At 38.8% G+C, this 23,401-nt stretch overlaps 1 protein-coding gene and 1 long non-coding RNA gene across 5 annotated transcripts; both read right to left on the bottom strand.

The window, feature by feature from the left end:
• Nucleotides 1-712: 712 nt before the first annotated feature.
• LOC133717247 (wax ester synthase/diacylglycerol acyltransferase 4-like) lies at nt 713-23,024 on the bottom strand. 2 transcript variants are annotated; one of them, XM_062143933.1, is made up of 5 exons: nt 22,755-23,024; nt 22,079-22,657; nt 21,489-21,839; nt 3,591-3,731; nt 713-1,062 (listed from the first exon to the last, which is right to left on the bottom strand). In XM_062143933.1, the coding sequence occupies exons 1-5, from the start codon at nt 22,947-22,949 to the stop codon at nt 925-927; spliced, it is 1,404 nt and encodes a 467-aa protein (XP_061999917.1). In that variant the 5' UTR covers nt 22,950-23,024; the 3' UTR covers nt 713-924. The 2 variants fall into 2 exon arrangements, with proteins under 2 accessions (XP_061999917.1, XP_061999918.1); XM_062143934.1 differs by lacking the exon at nt 3,591-3,731.
• On the bottom strand, nt 4,089-13,978 carry LOC133714043 (uncharacterized). 3 transcript variants are annotated; one of them, XR_009848406.1, is made up of 4 exons: nt 13,209-13,978; nt 12,375-12,449; nt 5,293-5,367; nt 4,089-4,291 (listed from the first exon to the last, which is right to left on the bottom strand). It is a non-coding gene; the product is annotated as an uncharacterized LOC133714043 (long non-coding RNA). The 3 variants fall into 3 exon arrangements; XR_009848405.1 differs by having other exon boundaries at nt 4,089-5,367; nt 13,209-13,976; XR_009848407.1 differs by lacking the exons at nt 4,089-4,291; nt 5,293-5,367 and adding an exon at nt 9,659-11,373 and having other exon boundaries at nt 13,209-13,972.
• Nucleotides 23,025-23,401: the final 377 nt, after the last annotated feature.

The raw sequence follows: 23,401 nt of genomic DNA, 5'->3' as shown, positions 1-23,401 counted from the left end.
GTTTTTGCATACCTCATTAGTGAAAATAAATAAATAAATTTCGCCCCCACAATTTTTGGGTCCGCCACTGTGTAAGAGAGAGAGAGAGAAGGGGGGGGGGGGAGGAGAGAGAGAGGGAGAAAGAAAATACTAAGATGAATGCTTTCAATTAAAAGAGAAAGAAAAAAAACATATGAATATTTATGACGAAAAGGTACTCATTAATATTAACTTTAAGGAAATCTAATACTTTGTTTTTTTTTTTTGAAAGGACTTTGTTTTTTTTATAGGTGAGAAAAGGATCAACTCCCCACGCCCCCTTACGGTGCGTTTGGATGAGAAAATTATGAAATCCGTAAGAATTTATAAATGATGGAATCTTTAACTCCATCAATCTAAAATTCTATTAATTGAAATTTCTATTGTTTGGTTGTATCTATTTAGGATTTGAAATGTGTAATTAATTAAGAAAGTTTAAAATAAATAGAAAAAAAAATAGAAAAAAGCCTTGTTTTGGAAATGAAAATTGAATATTGCAAAGGAATTCGTAAATGACACATATTTTGGTGGAAATTGAAGTTGAGAATTTAAATAATGAATTCCTTCGTTTTTTTCCACAGAAAAATTTAAAATTTCCAATCTGATAATGCCAAACGAGGAAATTAGCTTGTAGGAATTATGAAATCCTCACTTTCAATTAAATTCCATCATTTTTTCCCTCATCCAAACACACTCTTACAGAATTTTATTCAAATAAATAGAAGGTACATATGGGATGGAGGGTCAGACCAATGTCGTTCCCAAAACAAGAACAATCATACAAGCCAAAAAGGAATTTTCTAGAATGTTACAAACAAAAAACTAATGCAAGACATTTGTTCCCAAACTCGCTTAACAAATATGCAAAAAATAATAATAAAAAGATTGTCTTTAGTGTATAGGAAATTAATTCGCAGCTTCAGATATCACCCGAAATGCATCTTCCATGCATGCCTGCAATTTGTTGGAATCTATGAAACCTTTTTCAGCTCCTATGGCAATCCTTAGCTTTCCCATATAACTCATTGCTGATATAGTAAGACTCTGCAAAACCAGAGACGTAAGAAAAATAAAATAAACATATTACGATTATAGTTAAATGAGAAAAAGCTACATAAAATTGGACAACTCGTAGATTCACCATTAGGTGAACTTGTTCAATGCATTTATGATTAATGAAGGGGAGTGAAATTTGCACTCCCCTTTTTGTAAACCACACACCCTTTGCTGTTTATTCCAAAAGTACCCTTGTCAGTCCTTCACTGTCTATTTTTATCCTTTATTTTCTTTGGTACCCTGTTTCTGGTTTTGTTGAGTGGAATGTGAAGGCTCCATTAGAGGGCATATATGAAGAATATGAAGGTGAAGAAGATGAAGTGGATCCGAATGAGAATGATTTCAATATGGCGGAGGAGCTTTAGCACTAGCACTGACCGGCCACTTTCCTCTTCTCCTTAAATCCTCAATGCCATCATCACCTTCCTCACCACTGGCTACTTTCCTCTTATTCCTCCCAAGGCTCCTCAACTTGCTCTTCTTCTCCCTCACTTTCCACACACTCTTCCTCCTAAACATGCCTTATCCGTCTTCCAAACCTCGCAACTCGTGTCGATCACAGTCACTTCGTTTTTTGAACACCCTTTTAGCTTTCTCTCCCCTTTGTCTTCCAACTCTTCCACCTGATTCAATTCTTTGTTGTTGTCCAAAATCAAGGAAGGGATCGTGGTAAGGTCGTGCATGTCATTTCTGGTGCTCCTCGAGCTCTTATCTTTGCTATTGGAGTGGGTGGTGTAGGTGACACAAACTCAGGGGTCGGTTTGTTTTATCAGGACTCTTTTGCTTGAAAGTTTGGAGCTTTCTTCGAAGCCATCGATAAAGAACAACTCGGAGATGGCAGCATTCATCAGGCCCAGCTCCTTTTCCGTCGTCTCCGGTCGGATTGGAAGATTCGGGTCGATTTGAGACCGGTCGAATTGACTCAGTTGACTTGGCATTGGGACTCAGGTTTGTCGAGGAGGAGTTGGGGTTTCGGCTAAGGAAGGGGTCGAGTTCAAGGTTGTCGCCGGCTGGGAAGCCCTTGTTGGACCGGAGGTGGTCTAGCCAGTTAGGACCAGACTTGGTAGCGCGAACCAGAGCATTGCCGAGCTGGACGGATCTGATTGGTTGGTTGGACAGAGTTTTGATTTGGGATTTGAACAAGTGATGATCGGGGTTGGAGATGGAGAGAGATTTGGTGGCCTTGTTTGGTTTTCTCGACTTCTAGAGTTCTAGGAAGACATAGAGAACCTCTGATTGTTTTGTGAAACTCATTTAGTGAAGATGAAAATATAAGAACACAGTAAGGGTAATTTGGGAAATTTAATGCACAAAAGAGAAAAAGGGTGTGTGGTTTACAAAAAGGGGAGTGCAAATTGCACTCCCCTTAATGAATTTTCATGTTATAATCTTAAAAACGTCTACAAAAACTAAATTGAATAGAATATCATTCTACAATTATATCAAATAGATGGATCGGTGATGAACCGTCCATGTATTAATACCCATTGAAGAGTTAAAAAAATGGTGTGACTATTGACACCTATCAGTTTTCTCAATTTACCCCACAGTCCATATTTTCTCCACAAAAATCCAATTTTGCCCCTAATTTATTTAAAATTAAATAACAAACATCAAATCAATAAGATTCGGAAAAAGAGAGAGAGAGAGAGAAAAGAATGATTGCAACATATTCGAAGATCCATCTTTCTATTTAACCAAATAAAAAAATATTCATCGTTCTAACCTAATCCATTAGAGAGTATTTATTGCACTAACATGCACTTGCACCAATAGAAATGAATGTTGGATAACATCAAGTACATCTTTTTGTTATTGAAAAAAAAGACTGAGATCTGCTAGTTCACTTGCATAGTCAGTGCATAGAAAAAAAAATTCTAATCCATAGGCGGTCAAGATGGATACTGGCAACACACCCCCAACTTTCTCCTTCTTCCTCCTGTGTTCTCTCTTAACCTCTCTTTGTGTGTATTTTCAATTGATGTTGAATATCAACGAAAAGAAAGAAAAGAAAAAATTGTATGGAATTGAATTAAGTTCAAAAACTTCTGGAGCAAATTATCTTTCCAATTCAAACACTATTACTTTGAAAATGGATCAAAGTGGTCCTCACGAGGATCTATCTTTAAATTCTTAGGACAAAGAATGGATTCCAAAACGTCTCAAATCCAATCTTTGAAGAGAGACACTCTAACTATTATAAACTCGCGTAGGGTTTTAAACATAAATTGATGCCCTAACTTACGATCAAATGTTGATACAGAAGAACCGTATTTCATTAACTACAACAAAAGTTTATTTGCAAAGAATAGGATAGAATTTTGTTGATCTGTTGCTATATAGGTGTTGCTCAAAACTTATTCAAGTGCCTTTGAATAATCTAGGGTGATCATTCTCATATGTGAGTGATTAACAAACGTATATATTTTCATGAAAAAAAAAAATACGCATATAATTTAAATTTGGACAACAAAATAGTTAATTAATTATTTAAACAAATATAGATGTATACATACCTGAGGTGAACCGACCACCATAAAGTAGATTCCTTTAATGGGGTGATCAGCCGCCACAGCCATTTGTTCCAGTGGCCCGATCATATTTGTGATTGCCATGCTTGAGTTCATTAGTGTGCTATGAATGTATCCAGCTACTGCCTACAAAAGTAACAAAACCAACACCATTGATATGATAGCCCAAACCCAAAACAGCTGGGTTTTATTTTTATTTTTTTCAGCTTCGGTATTCACCTATCTAGTGTTACTATTTTGACAGACTTTGTAGTATTATTTTTTTAGGTTTATTAATTAATTAAGTATTATTTTGTTTGGAAGAAAACTATAATTTGGTTCATGTCTTATTACAGGACATTTTGAATTGAACTTTATCTTCTTCTCTTTTTTAATGAATATCATATTGATATATTAATAACTCAAGTAAAAAATGGTCATTATATATCCTCCCTCTATCGTCAGATAAAGAGTTTGTGGTAGTAGCACAGTGGTACATTGTCACGCCCCGAATTTTAAATACAATTAAAATCCGAAACATGAATTATACAACTTAATAGAATAAACGTCCTGAATTTTTTTCTCACAACAACCACACTTCACACCTCTTAATAATACATCTCACAATTTACAAAGCTGTAAACTGAAACAAAAACTCTAACCCGCACGATCTCCGCCTTGATCTTCCTGACCTGTAGGATTTCCCGCTACACCATTTGAATTTAATAGTGCACCGGGAATTGGCAACAACACAAAACCCGGTAAGCTTTAAAGAAATCTTTAAAGCTCGTATGAGTAAACAAGAAAGAACTGTTGATTTTAAATTACAATTCTTATAACTCGACAACACAACCAACAATCTCAACATCCACGACGCAAACGTCAAACCAATTCAATATCACCACTTTGGTCCTATCTCACAACACTATCACCACTTTGGTCCCATCCCATAACACGTTAGAGCTCTAACTGCCTCGTTACCTCTGACACCTTGGCCTAGGGTCAAGCAACGGCAAAAATACTTCGGTTAACACTATAACCGTCGCGCTTTGGACATCCCCGTCCTCAGCACCATATACTTCGGTTAATAATAAACCGTCGCGCTTTGGACATCCCCGTCCTCAGCACACAACTTCGGTTAATAATAAACCGTCGCACCTTGGACATCCCCGTCCTCAGTACACAACTTCGGTTAATAATAAACCGTCGCACCTTGGACATCCCCGTCCTCAGTACACAAACACTCCGGTTATCCTTAACCGTCGAACTTCGGACACCTCGTCCTCAGAATCCTACTTTCTCCAACTCTATACATCCTCCAATGTAAATCTTGAATATTAACAAGAACTCATCAATCATGTTCATCACATAAAAATATGGTAAGTCACATGTCAATTCATAATAATTTAATCATCCCAATTCCACACTCTTCAATGTCACACCATTCACATATAATCACGTAAATATATATATACGTAATTATCCGCTCAGGGATAATCACTAATACCAACTATAGTTCACATGCAATAAAACTGAGAAATTCATTTGTATAGTAAAAATCATTTTACTTACCCATGGACCGTAGTTGATCAAGTCCATATGATTTTAAAACAAATATTTATTCCATAAATATTTTCACGCAATTACGACAAAATAAGGTAATTAAATTTATTCGGTTCGTAATATGAACCACGTGAGGTTTACTCACCTCTAATCCAGCTGCGTCTTCTAAAAAGCCAAATACATCAATCCGAATCGTCCACCAAATCAATCCGTCGATAACCTAATCCAATAATGATCTTAACTTAGCCAACAACTCATAAATGTAATTAAACGACGATCCAACGGTCAGATCTGAATATAATGATGATCCAACGGTCGGATTCAAATTAAACGATGATCCAACGGTCGGATCTGAATTTAATGATGATCCAACGGTCGGATCCTCACGGATCGCCCTTAGGATCATCCTCCAAAATTATCACGAAGATCCAACGGTCAGATCTTCCTGAATCGCCCTTACTAACATCTCCACAAAATTATATGAAAATCCGACGGTCGGATTCTCACGAATCGCCTTCCGAATAACTATTTCTCAATTATACTAAGATCCAACGGTCGGATCTTCGCCCGTGACCTCACAAAGTCATCGGGACAGTCATACGATCAACATACTAAAATTTGAAGTAAAACCGATGGTCTGATCTTCACAGATCGTAAACCGAAGATAAAACGTAAAAAACCGTAAATAGTAACGTAAAAACGTAAATCCACTATTTATCAACTTTTTCTAACATGACCATGTTATATATCAAAACGCTCGTAAGGATGCGTAGATCATCACCTAGATAATAAAAACTCAAAATATGGTCGAATACGCCGCCACAAGCGGCGGTCAGTGGGCGGTCAACGGCGGTCAACGCGGCGGTCAACCACCTCCGATGCAAAAGTCGTCAACTACAAACTTGTTCAAAATGACGAGTTGATCCACTTTCATAACTAGCATGAAGTCTGAAAACGAAAGGAAGTGGTCGGAAATTACCTAGAACAGTCGAGGTGGCCGGAAAATTTCCAGAATCCGGCGAAATTTGCAGAATCCGGCAAGGCTTGATTTCGACGTCAAAACTTCAATTTCAGGCTTCGATTCCTTCTAGAGAGTTGTTAAGAAACTCAAGACGAACGCATTGGTTCAAGAATCACAGAAAAATATGGTCTGTAGCTCGAGATATACCGATCGAAAGCTTCGGTGGTCGGAAAATTTGCAGAATTTTGCAGAATCCGCCGAGGGCTCCGATCGACGTAAAAACTTCAATTTCAGGCCTCGATGCCTTCTAGAGAGTTGTTAACAACATCAAGGGGAACCCACTGGAAAAAGAATCAATCAAAACGATGCACTACAGCTCGAGATATACCGATCGAAGCTTCGGTTTTTCGATTTGATCGGGTCTGGCTTCCAGCCGCCACCACGAGTAGCGCCGCCGTGCAAGGCCACTTCTGGGAGCTTCAGGACGTTGAGGCGAGCTCGTGGGTGAAGTTTGGTGAGGATTGTTGGCCGGTAGCTTGAGATATCAAGCTTGGAACCAAAACGAGCTCAAACCGGGCGGAGCTTCCCGCCGCCGCTGGTGGCCGTGTCGTGGTTCAAGGCTGCCACCTGCAGCTGCGCAAGGTCGAGGCGAAGCTATAGGAAGTGTTCTGGTCTTGATTGGTGGCCGGTGGAGTGAGAGAGAGTTTGGAGAAGTTTTGCTCTGTTTTGGGTGGTTTCGGACGTGAGAGAGAGAATTCGTTTCTTAGCTTAATTGATTCGTTCTTCCACTCATGCATAATCATGTTAAAGCACCGGCCTTCAAATTATGCAATTGTCCACTAACCTTAAATCACGGAACCGGTGTTTGCCACCAAATTGTTTGATTAAAAAAAAACTAGGTTATTACAATCTACCCTCCTTAAAGAAATTTCGTCCCGAAATTTAAGCGCAAGTTAATTGCTCTCGATTACAGTTAACCTAACCATCGAATCTCCATCTTTCCCAAAACTGTAGTAATCTACAAAACCACAGCCCTTTGTATAAAAATACATTCCTATGGCCACTAAATCCTTTCATCACAAACGTAAACTCACACAACGAGAATTCACAAATGAAATCCTCATCCCCACTTAAGTCATCAACATGACATTCCTTCACCGCATCATTTCTCAAAATTACAACACAACAATTGCCTCAAGCAACCCACACTCAAATCACCACGTGGCATTGCACATATAGCTGTTTTCACACAGATCGTCATCCTGTACTGGCATACAAGCACAGTAAACACTCCCACAAAGCGTTTCGCTTCTCAATTAGCATCACTCAAAACAAATCATTCTCAAAAGCACGCCAATAAAACATGTCACCCAGTGATGATGACTTGGGCTTGCTCAATCCTTGGGCTAAGCATTAGGGCTGGCCAATTGGGCCGAAGAAACCGAACCATTCACATTTCGAACCGGCCCGAAACAAGTTGGGTTTAACATTTGGGCCTACCATTCGGCCGAACAATTGGGCTTACTATTTGGGCCTACCAATCGGCCCACCAACTTTCAGCTCGACTACGGTATGAAATTGTACATACCGTATATACGTATGCATACCGTACAGACCGTATATATGTATGTATACCGTACAACTGTATATACGTATGCATACCGTACAGACCATATATACGTATGCATACCGTACAAACCGTATATGCGTCCGTATATCAAGCATATACGGGATCCAAAAATATTTGTAGGAGGTAAGGTTCGAACTCCAGACCCCCTAAACCAATGCTTCTCTCCCAACCACTGAAGCAAGAGCTGCTTTCATTAATAGAAGCACACGCGTTATATTTATTATGTCCTAAGCAAACATAAATAAAATATATCAGGAGGCAAGTCTCGAACTCCCGACCCTTTAAACCAATGCCTCGCTCCCAACCACTGGAGCACAAGTTGTGCTTAATAAAATGTGTACAAATTTTATACTTATTATGTCATAAACGAACATAATAAAAATAAACGAGAGGCGAGGTTCGAACCTCAGACCTCTTGTACACGAACTTTACACTCAACCACTCGAGCACGGCTGCTCACGTTATTATTCATACCAATCCTTTTATTTAAACCAACTGTTTCAACTGTTTCAACAATTCGGCCCAAAACATCCAAGACTGTTGCAGAAACCCAGCCCAACGTATCCAAAACTGTTACAGAAATCCGGCCCAACTCATCCAAAACTGTTTCTGAAACTCGGCCCATCAGGCCTCCACCCACAGCTACAGTGATGCCTTGATCCGAGACAGGCCCAAGTACGGCCCACTTGTGTCACGGCTTATCCCTTCCGTGATTTACGGCAGTCAAATCTGCTTTCGGCTACAACTGTCTGCCACAGCGCCTCGAGATTCCCTCGGTCCCCTTACACGCTCAACACGCGCCAACAGCTCTTCCGGGTTTCGGGGCGACTTTAATCCAACGCGTGGATTCAAATTCTGAGATCGTTCATCCAACGGTGGAGATCTGCTCACCTTGTTCTATAAATAGGTGCATTCTGGAGACGCGACTGTTCACTCCAAAGGAAAAGAAATTTTCTTCCGAGCTCAAGCCTTTCTCTCTCAACTCTTCAGCCTTTCTCTTCTCAAATCCCCAGGTTTTTTTCACTCTCAAATCTTCAATCCTTCTCTCTCAGATCTTTTCTTCCATTTGAAGATTCGATCTCTTCTTTCCTCTGAACTTTCAGATCTCCAATACCCCTTCATCGACCTTAATCCTTCTAAGGTCAATCTCCCACAAACACTCAACAACTTCGTTCTTCAATTTACACTTCCTCTCAACTCATCACCATGGAACCACGAACTCTGCAACTAATGGAGCTACAAACCCAGCAACAAATCGAGGATGGAGGAAACAACCAAGCAGCCGGGAGTAGTGCCAACACAGATTTCTGGCGAAGCCGTGCCAGGTGGGTTCCTACTCCAGATCAAATAAGGATCCTCAGGGATCTTTACTACGACAAGGGAGTTAAGACCCCAACTACAGAGCAGATTCACGAGATCTGTCTCCAGCTGCAACAGTATGGACAGGTTGAGGGCAAGAACATTTATTTTTGGTTCCAGAATGTCAGGGCTCGAGAGAAGCAGATGAAGAGGTGCAATCAGGCTGCTCAAGTGCCCATGGGAACTAGTTCTCCTGGTACTGGTGGATCCATTGATCTCAATTTTGGGTCCACTGGTTCTACTGGTGCTGGTGGATCCATCGACATCAATTTTGGGCCAGCTGGTGGATCCATTGATATCAATTTTGGGTCCACTAGTTCTACTGATGATGGTAGATCCATTGATCTCAACTTTGGTTCCACCTATTCTACTGGTAATGAAGGATTTCTTGATTTAAATTTTGTTTCATATTCTTCCTCACACTTCAACACTAATACCAGTACAACTCTTTTGGCACAACAGGAGGACAACATCCCTGCAACAACGAGGAGGAGATCACCAGGAGGTTGAAACTCTTCCTCTGTTCCCCGTGCACGGCGAGGACGTCTTTGGTAACCCGAAGACTACTTCTGAGGAAGGTAGCGCATTTGGTTACTATTCTGGTGGCTCAGGCGGTTACAACAGTGGCTCTAACGTTTCTCTTGAGCTCAGCCTCAACCCATCCGGAGCTACCAATTAGGCTTAGTATAGCGTAGTTCCAATTTCCTTTTTGTAATATTAAATCAATAAGATGGTGTGCATGTATGTCGTTTCTTCTTTTTGTTAAACCAACAACAACACCAAGGATCAACCTTGGTCACCCAATACTATTTTCAAAACCATTGACAACTCTGCTGCACACATCAATCATAATGATTTATCACAAACAATCAATTAAGTTGCACAGAGGTCAAGCTAGTATCCTCTGAGTCAAACCAAACACAATAATTTCGTCGCTAGAATTAGGGATTAATAAAGCTAAACACTTCCTGAGTTAACTAGGAAAACTCACATCCTTAGAGTTACTCGTGCTAGTCATATAAAATCTCAACCATTCCCTCTAAAACATGCTCCATCAAACTTACCATAATTCAACCCTAAGATTTCACGATTCATACATCGAATCAACTCCATACCGCATAGTAATTCACTTGAACCACTATGGATACCCAATCATGTCACTATCATCAATACCCAAAATTGTATTTAACCATTTCACCTAAAATCCATAACCATAGAAACACACTCTCGTCCAAGATCATTAACAAAGAGTTGATTCTAATTCTCCCCATTATCTATCAACTAAAAATCAAACTCTATTTCAAAACTTTAAGTGTCCCGTCTACATAAACTTAAAACACAAAACAACCTCAAATATATAGTCGTTCGTCTCAATCACTCAAACACGAGATCAAACTCCTTTCTCACAACTTAAACCCTGCTCATCAACTTACAAACACATGGAAGAATTAACCACAATAATTCATTCCCAAACCGCAATACTACCCACCACTCCACATGAGTCAAGAATCAAATCAAAAACATCTGTATATCCAACCTAATAAGGCAAAAATTCCATCAATTCATACTCGTATCCACACTAGGTACGTGCATAGGCCAACATCATGCCTTCAACCAAACACCTCAACATCCAAAAGAACCTCACTTCCATAAAACAATCACCCTAACTCAATAGAGTTAAATCCGAAGGTTTCCATCCCTTAAAGATTATAACTCGCGGTAACTGAACTTATTCAAATACGAACCTACAAGACAACTCTGTAGTTCTAAGTACTACTCCTTCGAATATTCAACACCTAAGAAATATAGTATGCTTGGCTAATACACGTATAACACTTAAAACACAGTATAAGTCAAATACAAGTCCATATTAACCAAGTCAATACTACAGGGAAGGTGTTAACGTTCCTAAAACGACTTAGCGGCCTAAACAACTTCCAACACTCACACATACCCAATGACTTAGCCAATACCGAAGAGCGCACGATGGGGATCCGCTGCAGACGGGCCATCACTCGGAAGGTATTGACACGTCACCAAATATGTACCTTACGCTCTGATACCAAACTGTCACGCCCCGAATTTTAAATACAATTAAAATCCGAAACATGAATTATACAACTTAATAGAATAAACGTCCTGAATTTTTTTCTCACAACAACCACACTTCACACCTCTTAATAATACATCTCACAATTTACAAAGCTGTAAACTGAAACAAAAACTCTAACCCGCACGATCTCCGCCTTGATCTTCCTGACCTGTAGGATTTCCCGCTACACCATTTGAATTTAATAGTGCACCGGGAATTGGCAACAACACAAAACCCGGTAAGCTTTAAAGAAATCTTTAAAGCTCGTATGAGTAAACAAGAAAGAACTGTTGATTTTAAATTACAATTCTTATAACTCGACAACACAACCAACAATCTCAACATCCACGACGCAAACGTCAAACCAATTCAATATCACCACTTTGGTCCTATCTCACAACACTATCACCACTTTGGTCCCATCCCATAACACGTTAGAGCTCTAACTGCCTCGTTACCTCTGACACCTTGGCCTAGGGTCAAGCAACGGCAAAAATACTTCGGTTAACACTATAACCGTCGCGCTTTGGACATCCCCGTCCTCAGCACCATATACTTCGGTTAATAATAAACCGTCGCGCTTTGGACATCCCCGTCCTCAGCACACAACTTCGGTTAATAATAAACCGTCGCACCTTGGACATCCCCGTCCTCAGTACACAACTTCGGTTAATAATAAACCGTCGCACCTTGGACATCCCCGTCCTCAGTACACAAACACTCCGGTTATCCTTAACCGTCGAACTTCGGACACCTCGTCCTCAGAATCCTACTTTCTCCAACTCTATACATCCTCCAATGTAAATCTTGAATATTAACAAGAACTCATCAATCATGTTCATCACATAAAAATATGGTAAGTCACATGTCAATTCATAATAATTTAATCATCCCAATTCCACACTCTTCAATGTCACACCATTCACATATAATCACGTAAATATATATATACGTAATTATCCGCTCAGGGATAATCACTAATACCAACTATAGTTCACATGCAATAAAACTGAGAAATTCATTTGTATAGTAAAAATCATTTTACTTACCCATGGACCGTAGTTGATCAAGTCCATATGATTTTAAAACAAATATTTATTCCATAAATATTTTCACGCAATTACGACAAAATAAGGTAATTAAATTTATTCGGTTCGTAATATGAACCACGTGAGGTTTACTCACCTCTAATCCAGCTGCGTCTTCTAAAAAGCCAAATACATCAATCCGAATCGTCCACCAAATCAATCCGTCGATAACCTAATCCAATAATGATCTTAACTTAGCCAACAACTCATAAATGTAATTAAACGACGATCCAACGGTCAGATCTGAATATAATGATGATCCAACGGTCGGATTCAAATTAAACGATGATCCAACGGTCGGATCTGAATTTAATGATGATCCAACGGTCGGATCCTCACGGATCGCCCTTAGGATCATCCTCCAAAATTATCACGAAGATCCAACGGTCAGATCTTCCTGAATCGCCCTTACTAACATCTCCACAAAATTATATGAAAATCCGACGGTCGGATTCTCACGAATCGCCTTCCGAATAACTATTTCTCAATTATACGAAGATCCAACGGTCGGATCTTCGCCCGTGACCTCACAAAGTCATCGGGACAGTCATACGATCAACATACTAAAATTTGAAGTAAAACCGATGGTCTGATCTTCACAGATCGTAAACCGAAGATAAAACGTAAAAAACCGTAAATAGTAACGTAAAAACGTAAATCCACTATTTATCAACTTTTTCTAACATGACCATGTTATATATCAAAACGCTCGTAAGGATGCGTAGATCATCACCTAGATAATAAAAACTCAAAATATGGTCGAATACGCCGCCACAAGCGGCGGTCAGTGGGCGGTCAACGGCGGTCAACGCGGCGGTCAACCACCTCCGATGCAAAAGTCGTCAACTACAAACTTGTTCAAAATGACGAGTTGATCCACTTTCATAACTAGCATGAAGTCTGAAAACGAAAGGAAGTGGTCGGAAATTACCTAGAACAGTCGAGGTGGCCGGAAAATTTCCAGAATCCGGCGAAATTTGCAGAATCCGGCAAGGCTTGATTTCGACGTCAAAACTTCAATTTCAGGCTTCGATTCCTTCTAGAGAGTTGTTAAGAAACTCAAGACGAACGCATTGGTTCAAGAATCACAGAAAAATATGGTCTGTAGCTCGAGATATACCGATCGAAAGCTTCGGTGGTCGGAAAATTTGCAGAATTTTGCAGAATCCGGCGAGGGCTCCGATCGACGTAAAAACTTCAATTTCAGGCCTCGATGCCTTCTAGAGAGTTGTTAACAACATCAAGGGGAACCCACTGGAAAAAGAATCAATCAAAACGATGCACTACAGCTCGAGATATACCGATCGAAGCTTCGGTTTTTCGATTTGATCGGGTCTGGCTTCCAGCCGCCACCACGAGTAGCGCCGCCGTGCAAGGCCACTTCTGGGAGCTTCAGGACGTTGAGGCGAGCTCGTGGGTGAAGTTTGGTGAGGATTGTTGGCCGGTAGCTTGAGATATCAAGCTTGGAACCAAAACGAGCTCAAACCGGGCGGAGCTTCCCGCCGCCGCTGGTGGCCGTGTCGTGGTTCAAGGCTGCCACCTGCAGCTGCGCAAGGTCGAGGCGAAGCTATAGGAAGTGTTCTGGTCTTGATTGGTGGCCGGTGGAGTGAGAGAGAGTTTGGAGAAGTTTTGCTCTGTTTTGGGTGGTTTCGGACGTGAGAGAGAGAATTCGTTTCTTAGCTTAATTGATTCGTTCTTCCACTCATGCATAATCATGTTAAAGCACCGGCCTTCAAATTATGCAATTGTCCACTAACCTTAAATCACGGAACCGGTGTTTGCCACCAAATTGTTTGATTAAAAAAAAACTAGGTTATTACATACATAAATTATGTCCAATCATTTGACGGTTTCATGCTCATACATGGAGCCTATAGACTATTAACTACTACATAGTAAATAGGCAGAGCAATCTTCTTCTTCTCTTTAATTAAAAGCTAGGAGTTTTATAGGGGTGCGTGGTTATTTATAAGATTTTTGGTTTTATTTTAGGATTCTGGACCCAAAGCACCAAAATTAGATAAAATTATCTCACTTACCCCAGCAATAGATTTTCATTCCCACTTACCCAATTTATAATAAAATGATAATTTTGCCTTCGTATAATTAAAAACTTGCATCCACGCCACACACACTCTCTCTCCATGCAGCCGGTTTCTCTCTCTCTCTTTTTCTCCCCAATCTCCACCTGTTTGGCGCAAAAACCAGTTGGCTCGCAAACTGTCTCTTTTGAGCGTGTGCGCAGGCGTGCCAGCACCGTGGGGTGCAGTCGTCGGGGTAGTCCCTTGACCTGACTTCTTCTTCAAGCGTTTGTGGACGAGGAGAGCACCAACCTCGCCACAAGGTTCTTCTCTAGCCTTACGGATAAGGACTTTCTGCCTTACGGATAAGGACTTTGGGTGTGATCTCTTCGCGTCACCGAATCGATACTTAGTATTGCAGACTAAGCAGAGCAATCACTGGGAAGTTTGGAGAAAGCACGGGTTGCGCTAAAGCGTGACTTTAGCTTCACTGGGTTGCGAGGGCGTTACCCTTGCTTCGCTGGAAGTAACGGTGGTGGTTGCGCTCGCAGTCGGCTCCTGGGGAGACTGGGACTGGAAGTTCGGTCGCCGGTTTTCAACATGGTTGAAGGTTTGCTCCGGGGAGACTTTGTAATCGCTAGGATTGATTGATATGAGAGAGGTCTTTGCTGTGTCGTCTTTAGCCTCTATATATAGGCTGCTGCAGATTCTCCTTCCTAATAGGAATGAAATACTATATTTTAGGCCACAGTTATTGGTCTTTGAATCAAATCAAAACTCTTAATAGTTTTGATAGCTATCGTAATAATAAGAGATTGACTCTGTCGTAGCAATCTTCTAGGCAAAGTTAATTACCTTTTAGAGTCCTGGACGTAATCTTCTTGGCCGCGAGCTGTTTGATATGCACGTCTCTTCGCGATGATTCTGGAGCTCAGTGGCACACTACCGTGAGCATGCAATCATGCATGTATAATAAGATCATGTATATATTCTTTGCAATTAAAGATGCTTGCTTCCTTCCATAAATTCCACGTCCAGCAATAATTGCATGGGACACCTTAATTACATAGCCCAACGTCCAATCTTCCTTCCTTAATTGGCCCCCTGTAAGTAATTATATAAATATATACAATCTCACGCCAACTTGTGCAGTACTCATAAGCAAACCAACCATTATTAATTATTAAATATTTGATAATTAATAGTAAATCAATGAATATCCAGATTCGCCTCAGAATCGCTTGGCCTCCAAGTAGGCTTTACTTGGCCTCTAAACAATATATTTCGAACTTGTCGAAAATGTATAACTTGGGCCACCGATATTGGCCCGGATTTCTTCGAGTCTCACTCGTCGGGAAAAAATGTTATTTTGGGTTCAAACACCACCTCCGGTCTCTCTCCCTCTCTCTGATCTCCACCTCCACCTCCGACGTGGTGATGGTGGCGATAGCGTCCACGGCTGAAGATGACGAAGAAGCTCCAGTCGGAGCTACCTCGCCGGAGTCAAACTCAGATCGCGATGCAGGTGAAGGAAGAAAGAATGCTTCAGACGTACAATGGTACTCCCATGCCAAATGGTAGCCAGCCTTTCATATCGAACTGGGCATCTGCAGAGGAGAAGCGTTCTGATGATACACCTAATTATACAATATTTGTGGGTGACTTGGCTGTGGATGTGACAGATTACATGCTACAAGAGATATTTAAGGGTCGCTAACAATCATGCAAGGGAGCCAGGGTTGTTATTGACAGGCTTACCAAACTAGGAGGGTAAGCTATGAGGGTTCTCCACCATACCACACCCTAGACCACCACATGGTCCAGCTGGAAGCCTGGAACTGCCTCTTCAAGGCGAGTAGTGAAAAATGGAAAAGATTTTCTCTTCACAGGTCTAATTAGATTAATCCATATCGATCTTGCTTCTTCAGTTATTTCAGCTTGCTTCCCCTCTTTCAAATCCACCAAATTGCAGCACAATTCAACTCGAGGAAGAAAATTTCGGCAATCGAAACTTTGAGAAAAATTCCGGCCAAACCACTCATAATCACTGTTTGTGGTAGGTATAAACTTGCTCCTAGAGTTGTAATGAATCGTTTGGCATAGATCTCATACCATGATTTGGGGTTGGGATGATGGGTAGTTCATTTTAGGTGTAATTTTGTCAAATTTTCATTAGAATTTCTCCTAATTTGAGCCTCACAAGATTTTATGGTTAAATTTTGAGCAAATTCTGTCAGGCATACCTGTAGGTTGTAAGAACAAGTCTTGAAATCCTCCTACTATTCACACTTTATTGACACATAATAAACATTATTGTGACCCCCAACAGATTTTATTGACTAAAAGTAAACTATTTTATGACCCACAATAAACCACGGGAAAAATTAGACATTTGAGAAGTTTTTCTTAAACATTAATGAGTAGGTTTGGACGAAACTTATGATAACTATGTAATACCTCTCTAGGGTTTCTACTATATTAAGTACCAAGTTCCTATACTTGGATCACGTTTTTTTTTTTTTTTTTTCAATTCATGTTATACTTAGGGGTGTAGTTATTGCGCCCTATCATTTTTTTTTTGTTCACCCTACTTGCTCATTACACCCTACATTTTAATTTCAATTATTAAATTTACTTATCTAATACTTATTTGTCTTTCTAGGAATATCCTTGTTCGACATATCCAATTAATAAAAAAATTTGTTTAACAAAAATCTCTCATTTAATTTAAAACAATTCAAAAAATTAAAATATATTAAAGTTTCCTAATAAAATCATAATTTGATTTACTTCCATTTGTTTAATTTTTACATTCAATTTAATTGTTTGTCTATTTCAATCCATATCATAAAATTAGTAAATTGACAACTATGAGCAATGAAGAAGAGATTTATTTTTGTTCGTGTTTTAAATTTTTACTTTCGGTGTTCATAAAGAGTATTGCAAAGATTTTGATGAAGTTAATACTAATGGTTTTGTGATTGAATAATGAATTAATGATGAAGGTCAATGTTATCTGTTGAGAAATTAAGTAGTTTTGTATTTAATTAAATGGTTATGTATGTATTTAGTTTTCCTTACAGATTTGAATTTTTGGAAAATTAGGGTACTTATTAATCATTTTGCATTTGGTTAACATAGTCTTTCGATAATTCAAATATTTGTAGGGTGAAAAAAGAAAATGGTAGGTTTACTTAAAAGTATATTTGTTCAAACATGTTGCTAGTTGTGACCCCTTCCCTAATTCAGATATTCTTTTAGATTTTGCAATTCTTTCACTTCTTCATATTTTTATTCATCAGACATTATTGAAATTTTGTGTTAGGCTAATTAACTAGGTCATTCACTTATTTTTTAAAAAAAATATATATATATATATATATATATATAGGATTTTTCTCAGGTAAGGATGTCCTTAGTTTTTCTTATGGAACGGATTTACTGTTTTCACCCACTTTCCGATCACATTTTCACATCTTAACCGTTCAGTTTTTAGGTCCTAATGTATGGATCACCTCTGCAAAATTTCAGCCAATTTGGTGATCGTTAAGGCGTCCAAAACTGCAATTTACACGAACGAACCGAATCTGTCGAACCGGAACCGTTCGTTTACATTGTTGTAATTTGCAGTTTTGGATGCCTTAATGATCACCAATTTGGCTGAAATTTTGCAGAGGTGATCTATACATTAGGACCTAAAAACTGAACGGTTAAGATGTGAAAATTTGATCGGAAAGTGGGTGGAAACCGGAAATTCGTACCTAAGAAAAACTAAGGACATCCTTAGTGTAGCCGGACTGTATATATATATATATATATATATACAGATTCTATCCAGAGCGGAGCTCCGCTTTGAAAATTAACGTGTGAAGTTCGAGTTTTGGGTCACTTTTCGGTCGCATATCCACATCTTGACCGTTCAGTTTTTAGGTACTAGTGTATAGATCGTCTCTACAAATTTTCAGCTAAAATGATGATCGTTAAGGCATTGATAATTGCCTTAAAGCTAGTACGGTTCAGGTTGACAGATTCAGTCCGTCCATTGGTTTAAGCGAGTTAGATACCTTAACGATAATCAATTTGGCTGAAAATTTGCAGAGATGATCTATACACTAGTACCTAAAAACTGAACGGTCGAGATGTGGATATGCGACCGAAAAGTGGACCAAAACTCGAACTTCACACGTTAATTTCAAAGCGGAGCTCTGCTCTGGATTGGATCTGTATATATATATATATATATATATATATATATATATGTAAGGGTTTTTCTTTAAAACCAACTCCAACAGTTCCAACTATCTCATTTCCTATTTTGGGAAATTCCTAGGTCATGTTGCAGCTACTTAACTCTTCTTTCTCCCATGTGCATAAGGAGGCTAATTCAGCACCTGACAAACTAGGTAGGCCAGTTTTTACATTAAATTTTGATATTTCATGGTTTGGTAGCATTCCTATAGATATTACGGAATAGCTCACATTGTACTCACTGATTGTTTCGGTACATTAATAAAGATTGACATATTTCTATCAAAGGAAAAAAGGTGCATTTCCAATAGATCCTCTAAACATTACTTTTAGTTTTTTACAAAAATAATATGAGGGTTTTTTTCAAATATCAACTTTAACAGTTCTCTTATCTCATACCTTATTTTAGAAAATAGCTAAATTTCACATTTCATCACCTATTCTGATCCTACGCTGATGTTCCCCTGACCAGGGATTATTTGCTCAACTATCGTCCGATTGAAATCGGACGGTTGACAGATATCTAGATTTTTAAGAGATGAGATTTGTCAACCGTCCGATTTCAATCGAACGGTGATTGAGCAAATAATCCCTGGTCAGCTACTGACCAAGGGAACGGGACTCTCTGATCCTATATCCAAAAAGAAGAATATAGGTAACGACAATAGCAACATCAAATCAATTATTTCTTTTTATATTAGAAATGCAATTAATCACTAAAGACTTGCTAATTTTCTTTTGACTAATAAATTACAAATAAAGATTTTATTCACATATAACTAAATTTGATAAAGTAATATTATTAGAGAAAATTTTTAAAAATGGTAAGGTATATTTTTGAACAAAATGAAGAAAAAAAAAAGATAATGTTGCTAGAGATGCTTTAATAAGGAAAAAGTGTCTTTATGCTAGCAATTAGTCCCTATCATATTTTGGTAGGGCGACGTGGGCTTTGTCCCATATTGCACACTCAGTGTGCCTTGTCTGGCCTATAGAGGTGGCGAGCTGTGATCAAATGGACGCAACCTCCTAGTAGTAGGATGAAACAGAGTGTCGCCAAATTTATTTCCGTGCGACAACATAGTTGGAAAGCTGTGCTATTTGTAATTATGCTTCTTCGTGATAGAGTTATCTTTTAGTTATATCACCACTTTGTTAAAACAAGTAGAGTAGTCAGTAGTGCACTCTTTGCGAATTAGTGCTTGTTAGAATACATAGAGTTTGCGGAGACTTCTGATATTATTTTAGGATGTTCTCTTGATGCTTATTGTAATTCGGGGTTCAGGCTCTATGTCCCCCCTGTATATTCTGCAGTTTCATTAATCAAGGCTTGAAGACAGCCGCACTAGCCCCCTTAAAATAATAATAATAATAATAAATAAATAAAGGAAAAAGTGTACACAAGGCTTGGCCAGCTATTGGGCCTAGGGTTATGGCTTTTCCTTTGGGCATTTTGGGATGTTGTTTTTAGTTTTAATTTTATTTCTAATAATTCCTTCTTCTTCTTCTTCTTCTTGTTTTTTTTTTTTTTTTTTTGGGTGGTGGGAGCTATGCACTTTTGTGCACCTTAAAGTGTTTAGTTTTTGGCTCACTAGTTTTAGTGAGCATTGAATGTTCAATGAGTGGACTTATCCCTATGTACCACATTTTCTTATCTGTCTATACATGACAGTGAAAAGATATGTAATGGTCATTTTAACTTGAGATGAATGAAAAAGATCAATTCCAAAAATAATAATAAATAGATAAAATAAAAAAATCAATCAAGACATATATATATATATATATATACAGATCCTATCTAGAGCGGAGCTCCGCTTTGAAATTAACGTGTGAAGTTCAAGTTTTCGGTCACTTTTCGGTCGCATATCCACATCTCGACCGTTCAGTTTTTAGATACTAGTGTATAGATCATCTCTGTAAATTTTCAGCCAAATTGATGATCGTTAAGGCATTGATAACTGCTTTAAATCTAGTACGGTTCAGGTTGACAGATTCAGTCCATCCAATGGTTTAAGAGAGTTAGATACCTTAACGATCATCAATTTGGCTGAAAATTTGCAAAGATGATTTATACACTAGTACCTAAAAACTGAACGGTCGAGATGTGAATATGCGACCGAAAAGTGACTGAAAACTCGAACTTCATAAGTTAATTTCAAAGTGGAGCTCCGCTCTAGATAGGATATATATATATATATATATATATATATATATATATATATATATATTTTATCACTTATAGTCAAAAAATTTACCACTCGTTATATATATATATATATATATATATATATATATATATATATATATATATATATTTTATCACTTATAGTCAAAAAATTTACCACTCGTTTTTAGGGTACAAAAAGAAAGTTAGCTAATGAGACATGGAGGAATTAATATAGCTAAAAAGTTATAAATGCTTTGTGCCGGCAATAAGTCCCTCCCAAGCTAGTGTAGGGCGATGTGGGTTGTGTCCCGAGCTGCACATCTTGTCTGCTTTGGGTAGGTGGCAAGTTCCTTGCTTCATCAAATGGTCACTAGCTACCACCTAGTGGCAGGGTGAAGCTAAGTGTCGTCGGATTTATCTTCTGGCGGCAACATAGTAGGAAAGCTGTGTTTTTGGTAATTATTATACGTTGTAATCGAGTTATATATCGAGTTATCTTTCCGTTATATCACCGCTATGTTAAAGCAAATAGAGTAGCCAGTAGAGCACTCTTTGCTAGTTGGTGCCTAGTTGAAATGTTGAATACATTTGTTTGGTAGAGACTATTGATATTATTTTAGGACATTCTCTATATGCTTATTGTAATCAGGGGTTTAGGCTCATTGTCCCCCCTTGTATTCGACAGTTTCATTAATCAAGGTTTGAGGACACCCGTGCCAGCCCTTTATTAAAAAAAGAAGAAGTTATAATTGCATTGTTAAAAATTAGTTACCTCAGGGCCTCTAAATTTCTTCAAAATGTCCCAGAGCCTAATAGTAAGGTACCAAGCTGAAGAGCTTCTATGTCTTTTGACTATCTTCTGTGCTTCCCATACAAAATCCAATGGCTTGGAAACTTCACTCGACTTGGGCACCGGGACATGCAAGAACACAAATTGGTTGCCCCAAGAAGACTTGCTTGGTTCCATCAACATCTCCTGCACCGACTTGTAATTCGCAACAAGTCTAGTATTCAGCAACACGAGTGCCGTGCAATTCTGGCTACTTGATTGTTCACTATTCATCCGTTGCATGTACATTCGGGTGCCTAGAAAGATTGTTCCCGAAATAACATCATTTATCGTCTGCATGCAACCAATTGTATTTGCATTAGTTAAAACCTATTTTAATAACAATAATGACATATATATAACTAGTTTTGCTAACCCCTTTCGTCCATTTGTTCTTCCCAACCCTAATCAATACATCATTGTACAGCAAACAAACAGTGCACCAACACAATCTAACCAAAAGATTTACGTACCTCAATAACTAATGAGGTACGTAACTACGTATAAGCAAAAGATTAGTCTATCTAGCTTACCACCCCAAGCTTGTTCTTGATAAGTTTGATTTCCTCAATAGACAGCATCAAGGTCGATATGGACATAGGTCGAAACTCAACTCCAACAACGCCGGACCTTATTGGTGTTCGATCATCTTCAACCCAAGTGCCCTTCAAAATGCTCCAACTGAAATCCCATGCACCGTTGATAACGACAGAAAATATCTTAGACACAAACTCAAACGCACGAGATCGACTACTAGTTTCATTCTTTGCACCCTTTAGTGAAGGAAATGTCAGGGGAAGAGAAGGATTGTGAGCATTTTGGAGACAAGAGAGAAGAGCGCCCATGAGAGAGTAGCCATCGCCAAGGGCATGATGAATCTTGAATATTATTTGTCCAGCTGCATGACTTGTTGGATACTTGAAAATATGAAGTTCCCACAATGGCCTGCTTTGTGGGAATGTTTCTGATGCTATCTTCGTTATATACTCATCAAAGTAAGTATCGTATGATTCAAGTGACATTCCAGAGGGGAAAATGGGGACATGCACATGGTCTTCCAGCTTCACTTGAACCCTCTTCCACTGCTTATTCTTTTCATCCACACCTTCAACCTGCATTCATTAATCAGTGTTACATAAAGTAATTATGTCGACATATATGCAAGAGGGAATTACTTGGTTTCCTCAGAGAGAGAGAGAGAGAGAGTACCATGATGGAAGCGAAGCGTGGATTGATCGGGAGGAACACATTTTTAAGAAGTGAAAAAGTTTGAGAATCGTTCATTGAAAATTGTGATTCCAATTCCAAAACGGAAATAATTGCAAGAGATAAGACAGTACTGTTGAAGAATTGACCACCAGGGCTCACCGGCTCCAGTAGTAGTCCTTCTTCTCCAAACTCCATATTATTTGATACTAGCTGGGCTATTTTTTGCCGTCTCTGTATAATATATTTCCGGTCTTATTCCTTGGAACCTGAAGAGAGATCGATATTTATATAATCATAGCTAGATTGATGGATGTGAAGTTGTGAACCAATCATTCTTGGTGATAATAGCTTGACCTACTGACCGGCTATTTAGGTGGAAATAATAATAATAATAATAATAATAATAATAATAATAATAATGGGATTTGTACCCTCCATTCCTCCAACAGTCTAACTAATGTGTACGTGAGAGATGGAGAAAGATCGACATGCATGGAGTGTCCTTACCTGAACTACGTACGTACAGTCGTACAGAGCCATTTAGGTAAGAAGAATTAAATTCTTTACCCAACGGTTGTTGTGAGTTGTGACATTCAATGCTAATGACAATCATTTACGCTGGGTTGACGTGGAAACTGCAGCATTTT

The sequence above is a fragment of the Rosa rugosa genome, chromosome 6, assembly GCF_958449725.1.
Source record: "Rosa rugosa chromosome 6, drRosRugo1.1, whole genome shotgun sequence".
In the NCBI taxonomy this organism is placed as follows: domain Eukaryota; kingdom Viridiplantae; phylum Streptophyta; class Magnoliopsida; order Rosales; family Rosaceae; genus Rosa; species Rosa rugosa.
Note: the sequence above shows the minus strand (reverse complement) of the source record. Positions and strands in the feature narration are given on the sequence as shown.

Excerpts from the sequence above, each read along its gene's own strand:
- LOC133717247 (XM_062143933.1), bottom strand. The coding sequence starts at position 22,949 with ATGGAGTTTGGAGAAGAAGGACTACTACTGGAGCCGGTGAGCCCTGGT. Across the intron at positions 21,840-22,078 it reads TCAAGAACAAGCTTGGGGTG|ACGATAAATGATGTTATTTC; the intron begins GTAAGCTAGATA and ends GGTTGCATGCAG. Across the intron at positions 3,732-21,488 it reads AGAAATTTAGAGGCCCTGAG|GCAGTAGCTGGATACATTCA; the intron begins GTAACTAATTTT and ends TTACTTTTGTAG.